Source organism: Equus przewalskii, chromosome 7, assembly GCF_037783145.1.
Source record: "Equus przewalskii isolate Varuska chromosome 7, EquPr2, whole genome shotgun sequence".
Lineage (NCBI taxonomy): Eukaryota > Metazoa > Chordata > Mammalia > Perissodactyla > Equidae > Equus > Equus przewalskii.
The window spans coordinates 9,523,840-9,541,719 of NC_091837.1; the positions used below are offsets into that span (position 1 = coordinate 9,523,840).

General features: G+C 39.4%; 1 protein-coding gene across 4 annotated transcripts in view; it reads left to right on the plus strand.

The window, feature by feature from the left end:
* The window catches only part of TTC28 (tetratricopeptide repeat domain 28), a 597,272-nt gene that overhangs the window by 413,609 nt on the left and 165,783 nt on the right, over positions 1 to 17,880 (plus strand). For all 4 annotated transcript variants that reach the window (XM_070628671.1, XM_070628672.1, XM_070628673.1 and 1 more), the window contains one exon: positions 17,231 to 17,738. In XM_070628671.1, coding sequence (XP_070484772.1) covers positions 17,231 to 17,738 — 508 coding nt within the window. The remainder of the gene's footprint in view (positions 1 to 17,230; positions 17,739 to 17,880) is intronic.

Sequence of the window (17,880 nt, forward strand, 5' to 3'; positions counted from 1 at the left end):
TGATTATGATGACTTTCTTTTTTTTCCCCCTGGCTTTTAAAATTCTCTCTTTGCTTTAGCTCTTCATCAGCAAGACTCTGTGGTTAAGGTTGCAGATTGACCTTATATCAGAAGTTACCCTCCCAGCTCTCCATTCCCTTGGGTTAGCCTCATCTTCATCCCCACTGCTATGGCTCTGGTTCAGGCCCTTAGAACTTCTTCTATACTTTGTCACTCAACTCCTAACTCATCTCCCTTGCCTCCAGTCATGCCTCTGCCACAGTCCATCCTTCACACTGCCCCAGTGATCTTTCTGTATTGCAAAACTGGAATTAATTATTACCTTAGTTTTTGTTGTTGCCATGGTTTTGCTTGCCTTTCTATGTGCCAGTCACTAACATAAGACTTTCCAACTGAACTATAAAATTCCTTTCTAGAGTGCCAAACGTATCAAGTAATCTATACCTTTTATTTTTTCTGGAGAAATCCTTCTCACAAGCCTTTGTGTCCTGCTCCAAACTTCACTAGTTGTTCTCTAGGCCCCCGCACAGCTGCCATTCTGAGACTTCCCTTCCCTGTGATCCTGAGAATTCCTTTCGCCTCTTTTACGTCTTGTAGCCTCTGTTTCCTTGATTGCATCTTTTTTTTTCCCTTTGGTTTACACCCATGTGTTGCTGAAGAATACCCTCATTAGTTCCCTTAGAAAAGAGGCATGATAAACAAAGTTTCTGAGACTTTGAATGTCTTGATAGTCTTTAATTCTACCCTTAACCTTGATTGATAGTTTGACTAGAAATAGAATCTAGATTAGAATGCTATTCTCCCAGAATGTAGACAGTATTTGGTCCCTCGTCTTTTAGCTTTCAACTGCCGTTGGGAAGCCAAATGCTATTCTGATTCCTAATTATTTGTATCTTAGCAGATTTTTCTCTCTGGAATATTTTGAGATCTTTTCTTTATCCCTGTTGTCCTGAAATTTCATAGTGGGTCTTTTTTCTTCTTTGTTGTCTGGAATTTCATGTGTTTATTTTCTGAGAAGTTTCCTTTTAAAAAAATTTTACCAGCTTGGTCAGATGTTAGGCTTCTTGGGTTGATCCTCTAATTGTATCCTCTGTTGTTCTTCCTCTTTTCTATTTCTTTGTCTTTTCTAAATCCTGCTTCCTGTGAAGTAATAGTCTTCTTCAATTTGCTCTACTTCATATGCTGTTTTCTGCTGTCATCTCACATTTTGGAGACTTGTCTGTTGTTCTCTGAATGTTTTGTTTGTATGGCACTCAAAAAGGTCATGGCTGCAGTGTGTTGTTTTATGTCCCTGAAGACTTTATACTTTTTGAAAGTTTTTTTTCCATCCTTTCATTGTATCTGTTCCCTCTTGAGTTCCTTTTTTGTTTGTTTCTTCTTTTTGGTCACTGTCTTGCAAGTTAGAGGTTTCCTCCAATGTCTGGTAATCTTTGGCTGGCTGCTCATATTAGGGGTGAGGCACTAAAAACTGGTTAGAGCCTCTTATTGTTGGGTGGGTCTTGTGCACAGATGGACTTCAATGCAGGTTGAAAACACAGTGAGTTTTTTAATTTAAGGAATCCCCTCATGTTAGTATGTGCACATCTTTTCTTTGGACCAATTTCCCCAGATATTTCCAGTCTGCTGCTGGAAGATATACATGTAGCCGCCAGCATAGTAGAAACTGAGCACAGCACAGGGGCTTATAATGTGGAGAGGTCTGCCCAGTGAGGAGAATCTCACTATTCAGAATGCAGATTTTCACTGATCTCTCTATTTTTAGTGTAGCATCTCGTTTCTATCTTCATCTCTAAACATCTGCAGAAAGTAGGCTTCCATCTTTTGCCAGATTGGAGGAGCATATCTAGAATTTAATTGCCTCTTATACAAGCTTACATTCCATCCTGTTTCAGCCCTGAACCCCTTCCACTGAACATCAGAAGCCTTAGTGCTCAGCTCCTGCCTCTTTCCAGTGTTCTGCAGCTGCTCTCAGCACCCCACCTTGCAGGCAGTTTGGTTTCCATTTTCTCTGTCCTACTAAATCAGTAACCATTCATCCAGCTGTCTTCCATCTTCCAGAATTTTGTGGACATGTCTCATCTGATGGCATCTTTCTCAATCTTTTTGTTTTTATGGGCTTACAGCTTTTTTTTTTTAATTCTCTTGTTGTTTTAATGGGGTTTATGACAGAAGTTGAGAGTCTTGGGGATTTCCATTTTCCCTAGTCACCCAGAGGTCTACTGCACTTAGTTTTTTCCAGTCTGTCCCCTAAGCTGTGAGCGACTCTGCAGCAGATACCTGGTCTCATTTATCTTTTTATTTCCAGGGCCTAGGACATAGTAGGCACTCTAGTGTTTGTTAAATGAACAAGTGAATAAATAAATTTTAACTATTCTTTTTTAGTTTTGCAAAACATTTGTTTTCTTGATGTTTCTTGAACCAAAGTGCCTACAGTGCCAGTCTAGATTCTGCCGCTGTAGGGAGGCAGGTCTCCATTGATTGCAGCTGGTATGCACAGTACGCTTGAGTTACTTAGAATTCCCAGTGGGCATTGTTATGTAGAGGATTTTATTAAGCACCCAATGATGAATATATCTCCTAGACTCTTATTACCAACCCCCTGAAGCACATCCTTGATGCCCCCAGCTGACTTAATCACTACATCGTTCACAAGTACCCAACGCATGTTTAATGCACTACTCTAGTTTTGTCTGTGATGGCACCCATGAGAAGTGTGAGGACCACTATTTATCTTGTTAGAGAGAAGACATTGGAAGAAGCATCCCAGGGGAAATGTAACTCACTTGGGCACATCTGGATTCTGCTATAAAAGACTGGCAAATCCCTGACTGTAGCCTAGAGTGAGGTTGTGGATAGTGGCCTCTGCCTTTTATCACTGGTTCAGCAAGTTTAATTGTGTTACACTAAAATTAGGTTAAAAAAAATCAAAGTTCTGTCTTTTTGACTGCTCATCAAATGCAAATCAAGGCACTGTGTTTCCTTTAAATTAAATTCAAATTGTCATGCTTTCACATTTATGAAAACTGTTTCTGATAATGTTTTGGCGCTATTTTTTCATTTCTTTCCTTTCTTTATTTTGCATCCTTTGTGTACATAAAAGGTTAATCTTAACCTTTGTGCTCATTTAATGACTCTCTGTATTCAGAATTTCTACCTATTTTTCTTAGATTCCAGGCACATAAACAGGCTGAGTGAAATCACCACCAGTAGAACTTGGGAAGCAACACTTTATTTATCTTCCTGTTTTCTCCTGTATTTACTCCTCTTTCCTCCTCTTTTGAACTATAGAAGTAGGTAAAATATGCTTTAGGTGTAATCAGATATGATACAACATGTACTTTCTTACAGGGAGAATGTGCTGCTACTTTCTTGGGAAGAAGCCAGAGCAGGAAGAGGCTGTATCCCACCATCTGGAAGTGGGGCATCATCAGAATTGTCATCACTCACCACTTCACCTTCTCCCTCCCACTGCTTTCTCTCTTTAACAGTGACCAAATCATCACCTCCCCTTTCACCGTTTACTAGGACCAGGGTAAACCAATCCATTCCTAATCCATGATTTTTTTTCAAAAAGAGGCTTCTGAGGTATCCATAAAACTACACAATTTCCAGCAGTCTCTATTTAATTCCATAATACTTTGAATGGAACCTTCTGGAAATGGACCCTGCCATTCTAGGAAATGGGCTAATTCTTCCTTCTGTTGAGCTCTCATCACACCTACATTACTAAGGTACATTTAAAAGGTCCTGCCTGAACTCACAGCCAATACCACTGTTGAAAAGCATCTCTATCTCTAAATGGAATAAACTTAAACCTGAATCATAACACGTCTTCTGAATGTCTGTAATTACAGACATTTGGGAGCAGTTTTCTGGGATTTTTCAGGCATACCAGACACATTAACTGGTCCTAGACTTGGCACAGTCTCTAAACTTTTCACTTCATATCTCTGCATTTATATATAATCCTGAGGATAATATTAATCAAATAAAATACATCTCTTTTTAGACTCATGGATAGGTTGGCAAACTTGAAGACATCTAAAAGTAGTTTTTATATCTGGGGCGGGGAAGTAAAAAATTGTAAGGTGGTCAAAAAGCAGCAGTGTGTAGATTGTTGCAGGTTCTTTCTTCCTCAGTCTTAATAACATTCTGCATCTGTATCCAGTTTGTGATAAAGTTTGACAATAGCCATTTTTATTAAATATTGCAAATTAGAAACACCTGCCTGCGAAGCTATTCTGAGCACCTAATTATAAACAGCAGTAATAATGAGTCCTTTTGAGAGCAAGTGCCCTTGCCTTCTTCCTCAATTTTTGTCTGGGGTTTCTGGAGGAGGCAACGCAGTATCATGGAAATACTCAGCTTGGCAGTCAGGTAGGCCTACATCTAAATCCTAACCTTGCTGTTTATTAGTTATTTGACTTTGGACCAGTTGCTTAATATTGTCTGTTTCCTCATCTGCAAAATGAAGGTTAAAAGTCCTACCTCATAGGGCCTGGTGGGGATTTGGATAATGTAAATAAAGCACCTGATGTATCATAATTCATTGACTCTAAGATGCGCATTTTTTCACATTTTAGTATCTCTGAAATCAGAATCATCTTAGAGTCAATAAGTAAGCATACTATCATTATTTAATTACAACATTTGTATTCCTTTATTTGTGGTACATATTGTAAAGTGCTTCTTAAATTGATGGCAACTTTGATTTGATGAAATATGGTATGCCTGGCTCTCAAAGAATAGTAGTCATATTTATAATTATGATAGGGGCTGGCCCGGTGGTGCAGCAGTTAAGTTCGCACATTCCACTTCTCGGCAGCCCAGGGTTTGCTGGTTCGAATCCCGGGTGCGGACATGGCACCGCTTGGCACGCCATGCTGTGGTAGGCGTCCCACATATAAGGTAGAGGAGGATGGGCACTGATATTAGCTCAGGGCCAGGCTTCCTCAGCAAAAAAAAAAAAAAAAAAAAAAAGGAGGACTGGCAGTAGTTAGCTCAGGGCTAATCTTCCTCAAAAAAAAAAATATATATATATAATTATGATATATTTTTTCTAAGAAATATTTTAGTGGTAGCCAGGAAGAATCTGTATTTTACTAATTTTCCTAGACCATTATAATTCTTAGGAAAAAGAGTATTATAGCAAAAATAATAGTGGCTCCTGTTTAATTATTTCATGTCTCATATGAACAATGCAAAGATAAAAGGGAGTAGATGTCATAAGATTTAGCAAGAAGGTAACTGATTGGACGAGGATCAGCAGGTGGCAGAATAAAGACAGATATGAGGGCCCGTGAGTTCTATGCAGACGGATACCGAAGTGGCAACCCAGAAACACCCATGTCTATGGATCCCATATTCTTGCAGCTGATGGAAAGTTTTAGTGTGCCAGAATTTTACTTCAAGAAGACTAGAAGTTCAGAGGTGTTGGTACCGCACATTCATTCTGGCATTCTTAACTTGGAGGATGGAATTTTCTTCTTTTATATCCTTGTGCAGACCGGAAGTCCGATGACTGTCAGTTTGGTACTTCAAGTATTTGTTGAGCGCCTGCTGTGTGGCAGGCATTACACTATACTGTGAAGTTACAGAGATGAATAAGACAACTCTTGGCTTCACGAAGCCCCCAGTCTGCCTATTTCATGTTACGCTCCTCTTCCCTTCACCCATAGTCTGTGTATTTTCTTCTTGCTTTAAGAGAAAATATATGAATCATTTCTTTTTGCTTTAGAAGATATTTCCTTTGAAACTTTAGTACATTTTCTGGTATTCACTTTCATCCAAAACAAGCATACCACTGAAGAACAAATTTAAAAACGAACATGAAGAATTTGATCACACTTATAATTAGAAATTTTATCTATCAGTGTAACCTATATTTAATGTCAGCTTGGATATTTTTATAGTAAGCTAATATTTGAAAAAATAGTTTAGCATCTTAATTAAAAATTTAGTTTTTCTTCAGTGGACCTATTTTGTTCCTTTTTTAGATCTTGGTATAATGTCTTCTTTCTTTGGGGATTCCCAAAAAGGAATGTGTATGTGCTTACGTGCCCAAATAATTTCTGTGCCAAAGGAACAGTAACAAATGCCACACAAGGGAAATGACATTTTAAGATTTTTTAATTAATATAATGAGAAAGCAGAAGGAAGGCACTAATTTAGTGCATTTAAATTTTAAGTAAATGTATAAAATGGGTTAAATGAATATAAATATATGACTTTAAAATTACTTAATTTACTCAATTTTGTTGGTATCTTGCATCTGTAATAACAGCTAGCACTAATTGAATATTTGCTATATGCCAGGCACAATTCTAAGCTCTTTAAATGTATGCTTCTGACAATCCCATGAGATAGATATCATTACCCCCACTTTGTAGATAAGGAAACAAGGACAGAGAGAGTCGGTGACTTCCTTAAGGGAACATAGCCAATAGAGACAGGATTCAAACCTAGATAGTTCTAACCACTGTATCACCGTGGAATTGCTAAGTCCATAATTATTCAGGAGAATCAGTAGCTGTTAGAAAAGCTACTAAAGTTTTATTAAAGTTTGCCATTGAATTTGTCACTGAATTGTTGGCTTGGGTTTTAGAGACAAAAGCAGTTTGTATCTAAAATATTTTACAAACTTCATCTGTTAACCTTGTCACATTAATTTTGGAGATAATATTTATTATTTAAGATAAAACTGTCAGAAATTTATTCTAAGTGGATCTTATATAAATAATTGGCATTAAAGTAAAGATTATTAAATAAAAACTAGTGTAATTATAATTTCAGGATTCTAATAAAGCTGGTCTAGGGTGGCTGCTGAATATGTGGGCCAAAAGACAGGGAAAAATCAATGAGAATGGTGAGCTTTTGACTGGTTGTTGGAATAAATAGTGATCGCATTCACTTCTTTTACTAATCATGGAAGTCACAAGAGTAAGGGAAAAGGCAGTGAGGGCTTGAGTTTGAGGTGACTGTGAGATGGCACAATGGTTGGCAAAGCAGAATGAGGAGGGTGCCAGCTTGGGGCCTGAAGACCTAGGCTCCAGTCCTGCCTTTGCTGCTCATTAGCAGGTTGACCTTCGGCCAAGGTACTGGAGATCTCTTGGCCTTAGTTTCTACAACAAGAGACACTGAGGAGGGTTTTTCAAACTCTATAGGGTGCCGTAGAGTCTCTTAAGGGTGCTTGGGGAGAAAAGTGGACCCTGGTCTAAGTTAACCTAAACAACTACACTTTTAATCACACAATCACACATATTTGTAATTTGGTTTAAACAAAGTTTGAAAACCAGTGAATTAGGTGATCTCTAAGGTCCCTGCCAACTCTAAAGTTCTCTGTCTCTTGTCCTGAAATCTGAGTTTGGAATCATCCAATGGAGATAAAAGTTGAATCTGCCAGAGTGAGTGAAAGTACAGAAAGCTGAGATTGTGGTTCATATATTTGTGACCAGTTAGATGCCTCGAATTTCAGAAGGTCTCAGCCTGCATTTGGACCTGTCCTTTACAGTGGAGGGCCATAATGATATTCCTTCGTAGATTGTAGCAGAAGCTCTCTTCTTAATTTCCTCACGTCTTTCCAGGATCCTTGAGGACTCCCTTCCATCCGATTTAAAGTTTTCTTGTTTAAATTGTTATCTGCTGGCCCCTGCAAATAAGCTGTCGTTTTCTTGGACTTTCTTCCTTCCAGGAAATGTCTCCTCTGCCTCTTGTATGTGCACTTGCACATGTATGTGTTTTCCATCTCTCTCTCTCTCTCCAAATTTCTCCATTATATCCTGGCCAGCTAAAGCCAGATTTTATGATTCAGTGTAAATACTGTCTTCAAAAAGATGATTGACTATGTTCCAACCCCCTACAGAACAATATTTTATAGCCCACTAACATTCAGGTTGGCTGGCAAGTGTGGAATGCAACAATTTTGATTGGACTAAAGTATCATTGTGGTAGAATATGTCTCCTAACCTACGTCAAATTAGTACATAAGAAACTTGAGTGAATCCTGTCCTTAAAAACTCATTGAGTCTAGCTTATCTGCCTGTTACTCCCCTAAATAAAACTGAAGATGTAGGTGAAACTGAGAGTGGAAAATAAGTTTCCAAAAATAATTTTAACTGATTATTTTAAGCGAGTGAGGGAATTTACCTCCAGTCAAACTCAGCTGCCTAGTAGAAATCCAAGTCTCTAGGAGTTTTACTTGTTCATCATTGTGTGGCCAAAGAGCTAGGTAGAATAGAGTTTTCTGTAAAGATCTTCCTAGATGGCTAGTATGTGGCTGTAGTGGAAAGAGTTAGGATGTAAAGGAGGGAGGAGAATCCTTCAATAACCTGCAGGAGATGTTAGGGAATGACGCGTCTTTCCTCCAGTGTTCAGCATCCGCCTCACTGTTCACAGTCCTTCACGAGCAAGTAGCATGCACTCCTCCGCTGGCTGCAACTTGGCAGTTACCACACATAACACAGATGCCTGTTGTATTGCATCAAGTTTACATGGAGCATCAAGTTTTTTAAAAAATGAAATCATTATAAATTCTGGCAGTTTTTATGGTATAATTAAAATGTCTAGCAGGATACCTCTGGGAAACTAAATGCAGTTTTACTATTTATAGAGCCAGCAGAGGTAGTGTTTCTTGCCAACTTTCATATCTTATGACCTATAAATTGCTCTTAATAGCTAATCTGTCATCCCAGCTTCTCATACAAGAAAGCTTGTTTCCTTATTAATCTGTTAATTTGCATCTGCAAAGGACATTTACAAATTCTTGGTTTAAAAACATTGCTGTATTAATGCTGGGCATTATAAATAATTTATCACCTGTGATAGCAACTCTCAGGTCTAGGTAATAGATCTTTCTGACATTGTATTATTCTTCCAACCCTAATATAATTTTGATAAAAATAATTACTGTGAAAGCTCCTCTGGCCCCACAGTATTAGAAAAGGCTGGCAGGTTACCATGGAGAAGCTGTAACTATCACTAACCACTCGCTAAGCTCATAGTAATAAATTCAGACCAACTCTGCCAACTATGATATGGTGTACGGTAGAAAGAATTCAGATGTGCACAAATTACTCTCCTAGCTTTCCTGTAACAACTGCAAAATATTCCTTCAACCCTAGGTTTGCGCATCGGGATAGACTGATTAGATTGATTATAGTAAATCTGACACCAGTTATTGACCATAAACAGTATGAAAATGATTTAAGACTATTGAAGACTATGTAATTAAAATTTTCCCTGTTTGTGTGCTATTTCAGTTTCTTCTTTTCGCTGTGAGTTCACAGTTCTTAGAGCTCCTGTTTCATGAAGCTTTCTCCCTACCAAAATCTTTAATATTTAACTATTTTTTGTTTGTATTTTTTTGATTTGTTTTTTCCTCTATTTTAATCGAAGAAGGATTTGTGGTATCAGGAAACAAAACATCAAAGGAAGAAATCAGAGTAATGAGAGGATTAGGGTCATATCACAGGCCGAAGTCAGGGCAGTTTGCACATGTTATGGGATTCTATCTGGCTGCTAAAGGGAGGTTCTACATCAAGCCATAAGCTTCCTGGTGATCCAAACAAAAAGATAAATTTGACCACTTATAGGATTCACATTTTTCTTAAGATAAAACCATCGCAGCTGCTTGGTAGGAGCATTGAGATCTGAAAGAAATTTTTCCTTTGATCCTTATAAGGATAACATTGGGTGACATCATGGACAATGTCCTCATCAATATAGATTATACATTTTTTAAATTATTTTTGTCCAGTTAGTTTTGTGTGACTGTTGAGTGAGGAATTCTAGACATTTATGAACATCATATAACCTTTTGTACAGAATTGCTTTATCAGCTCAGTTGCTGATTAAGGGTAGATTTTTAGGCTATACTACACTCATTAAATAGGGAGTGTATGTCATTTAAAATTGTAGGAAGTGTATCGACCCCACAGAGCATGATTCAATTTTCTGTTTCTAAAGATTTATATTTGGTGATTGTTGACTCCCCCTAAATAGGCCTGCAATTTGGATAAATTACTACTAGGTAGACCTTTTTATCTGGGTTAATATAGGTTTTTAAAGATTAACTAAGTTTATGATTATTAATTTATGCTCAGTATTGCATTAATCAGGCTAGGCCAGGTTATGCTGCAATGACAATAAATCCCCAAATCTCAGTGGCTTAAAACAACAAAGATTTGTTTTTTGTGCCCACTGTATATTTGTTACAGGTCAGCCAGGGCTCTATTCCACATTGCCATAATTCTCACTTGAAGTTCAGTGCTGATGGAGCAGTGTGTAGCAAAGAGAAGAGAGAATGTGGTGAAGCATGCACTGGTTCCTAACCCTTTATCTGGATATGATCACATCATTGGCCAAAGCAAGTCACATAGCCACTCACACCTGACTTCATGCAGGCAAGGATGTATGATCTTACCTGCCTGGAAGGAGGGAAGCCATCGTATTTGTGAACATCCCTAAAACTACCCTAAGTATCATTAATGCTTAAAACATATCTTGTATTCTAATTAGTCATTATTTTAGTTAAGCATTTTGTTGTTGTTGTTGTTACTGATCTCTTTTCTTCTCATCTACTTCATGGAAATACATGAAAGTACAAATCTGATCACATCAGTCCCCTACTTAAACCCGTGCCTATTATTGCCCCTGGGTAGATTTTAAATTCTTCAATTAGAGGCTAAACTATGTGTAGTCAAATAGTATGAGAGCTAGAGCTAGAGTCTGACATATGTGGATCTGAACCCTGGCTTTGCCTGGCTATTTTTTAATTGTGTACTTTTAGGCATCTCACTTTATTTCTTTGAATTTAGTTTTGTCTCACAAATGGATATAATAATAACACACACTTAGGAAAGTTGTTATAATGATCAAACGAGACAACATACATGGCTAATACTTTACATTTTAAAAATTGATAAGGGGCTGGCCCAATGGCATAGCAGTTAAGTTCACACACTCTGCTTCGGCAGCCCGGGGTTCATGGGTTTGGATCCTGGATTCTGGGCAGGAACGTACACTGCTTATCAAGCATGCTGTGGCGGCATTCCACATAGAAAATAGAGGAAGGTTGGCACAGATGTTAGCTCAGGCCAATCTTCCTCACCAAAAAATAAATAAATAAGAATACAAATTGATGGACAGATGGAACTTATCCAAACCTACCTTTCCAGACTCCCCTCCAGCCACTACCCCCACTTCCAGGTCTAAATGGCTTCTTGCTCTCTAATCCTTAAACACTCTGTCATACTTCATGCCTTTGCTCGTACCGTTTCCATTTCTTAGAATTCCTATTCCCCAAATGAGGAAAACTCCAATTTATTTGTTTTTTAATTAACAGATGTAATTTTTTAGAGCAGTTTTAGATTTACAGTAAATTAAGTAGATAGTACAGAGAGTTCCCATATACCCTCTCTCTTCTCCACTCAGTTTCCCCTATTATTAGCATTTTGCATTACTGTGGTACATTTCTTACCAATAGCGATATTATTAACTGAAGTTCATAGTTTCCATTAGAATTTGTGTTGTACAGCCTATGGATTTTGACAAATGGGTAACGTGGTATATCCACCATTATAATATCATGCAGAGTAGTTTCACTGCCCTAAAAGTCCCCTGTGCTGTACCTATTCATCCTTACCCCCTCTGCAACCACTGATCTTTTAATTTTCTCCATAGTTTTGTCTTTTCCAGAATGTCACATAGTTGCAATCATACACATGTGGCCTTTTCAGACTGGCTTCTTTCGTTAAGCAATATACATCTAAGGTTCCCTTCCTGTCTCTTTGTGGCTTGATCGATAATTTCTTCTTAGCACTGAATAATATTCCATTGTAAGGATGTACATTTATTTACCCATTCACCTATTGAAAGACATCTTGGTTGCTTTTAGTTTTTAGCAATGATGAATAAAGGTGTCACAAACATTTGCGTGCAGGTTTTTGTGTGGACGTAAGTTTTCATTTCATTAGGGCGAATATCTGAGAGCATAATTGCTGCATCATATGGTAAGAATATGGTTAGGTTTCTAAGAACTACCCAACCGTCTTCCAAAGTGGCTGCGCAGTTTGCATTTCCACCAGCAATGAATGAGAGTTCCTGTTGCTCCATCCTCACTAGAATTTGGTATTGTCAGGTTTTTTGGATTTTAGCCATTCTAATAGGTATGTAGTGATATCTCGTTGTTTTAATCTGCAATTCCCTGATGACATGATGTGGAGCAATCTTTTCATCTACTGATTTGCCATCTGTATATCTTCTTTGGTGAGGTATCTGTTCAGATCTCTTGCCCATTTTTAAATTGGGTTATTTTCCTATTGTTGGGTTTTAAGATGTTTATAGTATATTTTGAATAGAAGTCCTTTGTCAAATATGTGTTTTGCAGATATTTTCTCCCAGCCTATGGCTTGTCTTTTCATTCCCTTCAAAGTCTCTTTTGCAGAGCACAGTTTTTAATTTTAATGAAGTCCAACTTATCAATTTTTTCTTTCATGGGGTCATGCCTTTGGTGTTATATCTAAAAACTCATTGCCAAACCCTAGGTCCCCTAGATTTTCTCTTCTATTAGCTTCTAGGAATTTTATAGTTTTGCATGTTACACTTAGGTCTATGATCCATTTTGAGTCAATTTGTATGAAAGGTGTAAGATCTGTGTCTACATTCACTTTTTTCGCATGTTGATGTCCAGTTTTTCCAGCACCATTTGTTGAAAAGACTATCCTTTCTCCATTGAATTACCTTTGCTCCTTTGTTAGAAATTAGTTGACTATGACATATCTGTGTGAGTCTACAGAATTTTCTTGAGTACATGAATGAATGAACAAATGAACTGATCAACCAAGAGACCCAAAACACTCCAATGTCTGTGTAAGCTCTGACCGCTTGAAGTAAAGTGCTTTTACCAACAGTACATGTTGGATATACCAATGATTCTAAAATGCCTCTGAGTAAAGGGTGAATTTTCTTATGCCTACATTTGCAGAAGAGTACTCTGAGTAATATGCTTCAGCATATGAAGATCATAACACTTTCCCCACCATAAGTGGGGCAAGCTTCTTGTGTTGTCTTTTTAGTTGTGGTGACATAACTCATGTTCTATTTTCTGGTCACCTTCTACCATGCCTTTGAAATGAATAAGGCTAGATGAGTGTTATCTTGCTGGGGTACAAAGAGAAACTAAAATCTAAAACTTTTGAGCATCTTCTGTGTGCCAAGTACTGAACCAGGCTCTTTATAAGTACTACCTTATTTAGTACCCATCAAGGCAGTGTGAGGTATTAATATTCCCATTTTACAGTTGAAGACACTGAGGCTCAGAGATGTTGCATAATTTGCACAATTCACATAGATTGTCATTTGAACCTTTGCATGCCTAATTCCAGAGACTGTCCCTATTATTCCACATTCCTCTGCCTCTTGGGCTGTAGGTGGTTAACCCAGGACCTTGGGTTTGTAGGCACTAAACTGGCAGGGAATACAAGGTGCATGTGGATTTGGGCAGTAAAAAAGAAAAGCCATGTTACTGATCCTAGCTACAGGTACATTTCCCTCTTTTTAAACCTGCATGTAATTAGTCAGTCAGCAGTTATATTGAGTATTCTCTATATGTGAACATAGTCTTCTCACAAAATAGAACTCTTATTAAAGATACGCACAATGAGGGGAAAACATGCTAGATGTGAAAGAAAGCATGTTTAATTCTTCAAAATAATGTTTAATGGTGGTATCATCAATATGGTTATAGTTTGGGTAGTTTAAACTTTCTCTATTTTGTGTCTCAAACTAAAAGCGCTAAAGGTGGTCTGAAAAAATATGAGCGAATTTCCTACTCTAGTTCCATGTCCCAGGAAACTGACTGGTCAGATGTAGTTCTTCTGCAAGTATTTGGGCCACAGAGCAAGGGGAGATGACTCTCGGGTGCTACGTCTGCAGCTGGAAATCATGCTTTGGCAAGAACATGAGTAATTTATGTCTTGTAAAAAGAGAAAAGTATTGTCTTATTCCAACCGGTTTGTTAGCGTAAGTGTTTGTGTGCATTTTAGTATTCAAATACAGATGTTCCAAAATGTTTCCACTGTGGGAAGCAGCTGCCGCTATTCCAGCCCAGAAATCTCAAAGAGATTAATATCCAAAGGCAGCGTGAACCTTAGTGGCAAATGCAGCATCTGCTTGAGGTGGGGCCTGTGATTCCCCATAGATAGTGGGTCTTCAGATTCTTGTTAACAGCCTGAAACCATGTTTCAGATCAGAGCTTATTCTGCAGAAACAGGAACAAAGACAAGTGATTAATTTGTAATTCACTTAGCTGATAAATATTATCACATTTGATTTGCCCAGGGGCTGTAAAACACTGGACTTCATTTCCTGTGGCAACTGATAGGAATATAGATATTTGGTCGTAATGACTGATGTTTTCAGTTGCCATTACTAGCTTCTGCTTGGTAACAGAGCTCAGCCCAACCAGCTTGCAGTCATAAAACATCCATCCACACCTTAGTTATGCATTCACAGAGACTTTACATTTACTCAGGACACTCACATGCCCTGCTTCATCTGATCCTATCCTAGTCCCAGGAAGTATGTACACTAGCATTATCAGCACAGTTACAAATAAAGAAAACACAGGTGAAGAAGGGAAATGACTTATCAGGATTACACAGCCAGGGCCTCTGACTCTAAACCCTATTCCGTTCTTATACTACATCAAGTTGCCTCTCTAATTTTAGAGGCTATGATGTGTGCTTCATAAATCGTGTCATCCTTTCTGGAGATGCTGGTTTCCAGGACACCCGCATGAAGAGTCCCAGCCTGACAGCACTGCCCGATAACTGGAGGGTGCCAGGAAGAGCTAAGCTAAGATAGTAGTCTTTCTTTCTTTGCCCCACACCCCAGAGGGGAAATGCTTGAATGCTCCCTTTCCTTACTCAGCAAATGAGCTCCTCTATCTCCATGGCATTTAGAGAAATGAAGAACCAGAAGCAGAAGATCCCAGGTCTATCATTTGGAGTTGTCATAAACCGGAAGCCTGGGGTGTTGCGCCTGCCCCAGGCCTTCCACAGCCATCCCCCGCAGTGTTTGAGGGCTCATTGCCTCCAACCGGATCTGTTATTTGGGATTATCTGTGAATTATTTATGGTTTACACATTTGACAGAGACTCGTGGCTGAGTTGGAAAACTCTCAGTTCATAGCTTACTGCTGGGGCCTAGAATATGTCTGGAAAACCGAGGCTCAGAGAAGTTAAGCTTTTAAAGGTCCCAGATCTAGTAAAGGGCAGTGCAGTTTTGAACCGAGTGTGGACTCAAAGTTTCGGACTCTAAGTTACACTAGCTCCATAGTGAAAAAGCCATGTGTTTTACTTTCAGGGCAACAAAGATTTGGGGGGGGGGGTGTTGTGGACTCTCTTGCTCCCTAGCCAGGCTTTGGTAGACAAGAACCCCAGAGAATGAGGTGGGGAGGGCCAGCTACAGAACTCGGGGAAAGAGGCCGAGTCTCTGGGCCTGCAGCGAAGGAGGAAAAGGAGATTGTCGGGTGAGAGAAGGGGAGTTGTGAGCAGTAGAAAGGTCCATGTACCTTGTGCTGCCCTGAAGTCCTAGCCTCTAGTCCTGAAGAGGCTCCCAAAGTGGGAACCTAGGCCAGTATATGCCCAAGTAGCATGTTCTTTGGTGGCATCATTGCTGCCTCTGCCAGAATCACACTTCTACAGGATTGTGACTTTCACGGAATTGTTTCTGCTCTCCCTCACTCAGAAAAAAAAACAAGTAAATTTCTAAGTATTTATTTCCTCTCTATTTTTCTACATCTTTTTGTTGGAACATCTGTGAAATGATAAAAAGCAACTTAAAATGATATGGAACCCTTTGCAAATACACAATTTACAAACACTGTAAAGATGGTCAGTGTCTCAGTTATTCTGATCAAGGACTGCTATTTCACAGGCAAAGAAATAGGGTAGCAAATCACTCACATCTCTAAAATATTAATAAATGTGTTCTGAAATGCACAGACATAGAACACATCTCATAAAGAAATTCTCCAGGTGAGAGGCCTTCCCTCGCTGTTATTCCCTAGCCTGGAGGCCTTCATGAAGATTGCTTGCCTACTTGTGACAGACACACCCTTTGTTCTGCCAGGATCACATGTGCCTGTTAGGAACAGGGAACATCGTGAAGAAAGGGAGCTGCATGGCCCTAGCTGTAGGTACACTGTGAAGGAGAGGAAGGGTAGGCAAGCCTCCCAGTTGTAGAATGAAAAAGCCTAGTGTAACTTCCCTTTTATGTCTCTGCGAAGAATTTAGACACTGAAGACTAGCATCTAGGACTCTATGCGCTTGGTGAGATTTTGGAACCCGTATAACATCTCCTTTGTTGTTTTGTTGCTCCTGTTTGGTTAACTATTCTGTCATAGAGTCTTTTTCATTAAAACCTTCAAGACAAAAAGGGCTCGTGTACTTTTCTTTAGACAGGAAATGCATGAGTGACAAGCAGGGTGAGGGGCCTAGGAAGATAGCATCTTTCTGCACAGAGGCTGGAGTCAGAAGAGCCTCCGGGCAAGAAAGGCAAAGCTAGAAGAACCAGTTCAGGCCTGAAAGGGGTGGTGAGGCCCAGTGGGGACCACTCAATTCAGAGTAACCACCCACTGTTTTCCTCTAAGCCCTCCACAGTAACCGGCACTGATGAGGTCACACTGGGGGAACAGGACCCTCTGGTGGGTCCTGGGTCACAAAATCATCAATCATCATTCTAAACATCTCCCTTAGCATTTGTTTTGGGAGAAGACAAAACTAGAGAAATGCCCAGGAGTGCAAAGAGCCAAGCATGGATTTCTCCTATGAATTTCCTCTGCTATATTATATGTAGTAATTAATTTTGGTTTTCTTCAACTTTTTCTTATACTACACAGGTTAATAGCTATTAAAAGAGATATAATATTATAATATTAGAAACGTCAATAAGTCTTTAAACTAACATGAAGGTTCTATGGAACGCAACCTGTTTCTATGAGATTAGATGTTGAAAGTTACTAATTAAATGATATTGTCTTTTATTAGGAACTTGCTGTTTGGATGTGCTCTTTTTCAGTTCTGCATAGGTCTGTGGACCACTGATAGAAACACCATTAGGAATTGGATTGGATGGTTACAGGCAAACTCTGTAAAGTTTCACCTGCTGAAACAAACAAAAGCCATTTTCTGATGTGCTTTCATTTCTCTGCCTTATCCTTTCTCTCCAGGCAGCTTCATCAGCCTTGAGCAGTCTGGGCCACGTGTACACAGCCATTGGAGACTACCCCAATGCACTGGCCAGTCACAAACAGTGTGTTCTTCTCGCCAAGCAATCCAAAGATGAGCTTTCTGAAGCCCGAGAACTTGGCAACATGGGAGCTGTGTATATTGCTATGGGTGACTTTGAGAATGCTGTGCAGTGCCATGAGCAGCATCTGAAGATAGCCAAGGACCTGGGGAACAAGCGAGAAGAGGCCCGGGCCTACAGCAACCTGGGCAGTGCTTATCACTACAGGAGGAACTTTGACAAGGCCATGTCTTACCACAACTACGTGCTGGAGCTGGCGCAGGAGTTGATGGAGAAGGCCATTGAGATGCGGGCCTACGCTGGCCTGGGCCATGCTGCCCGGTGCATGCAGGACTTGGAGAGGGCTAAACAGTACCATGAGCAGCAGCTGGGCATTGCCGAGGATCTCAAGGACCGGGCTGCAGAGGGGCGAGCGTCTTCCAATCTGGGTAAGGACAGGATTGCTTCCAAGATCCAGGGTCCATACTATGGGCTGGAAATGAGCTGGAGTAGCCTGCTACCTTTTACTGGAATCTGTGTGTTTGTATTCAAAAGAATCTCCTCGTTGTGTGTGTTGTATATTTCCTTCAG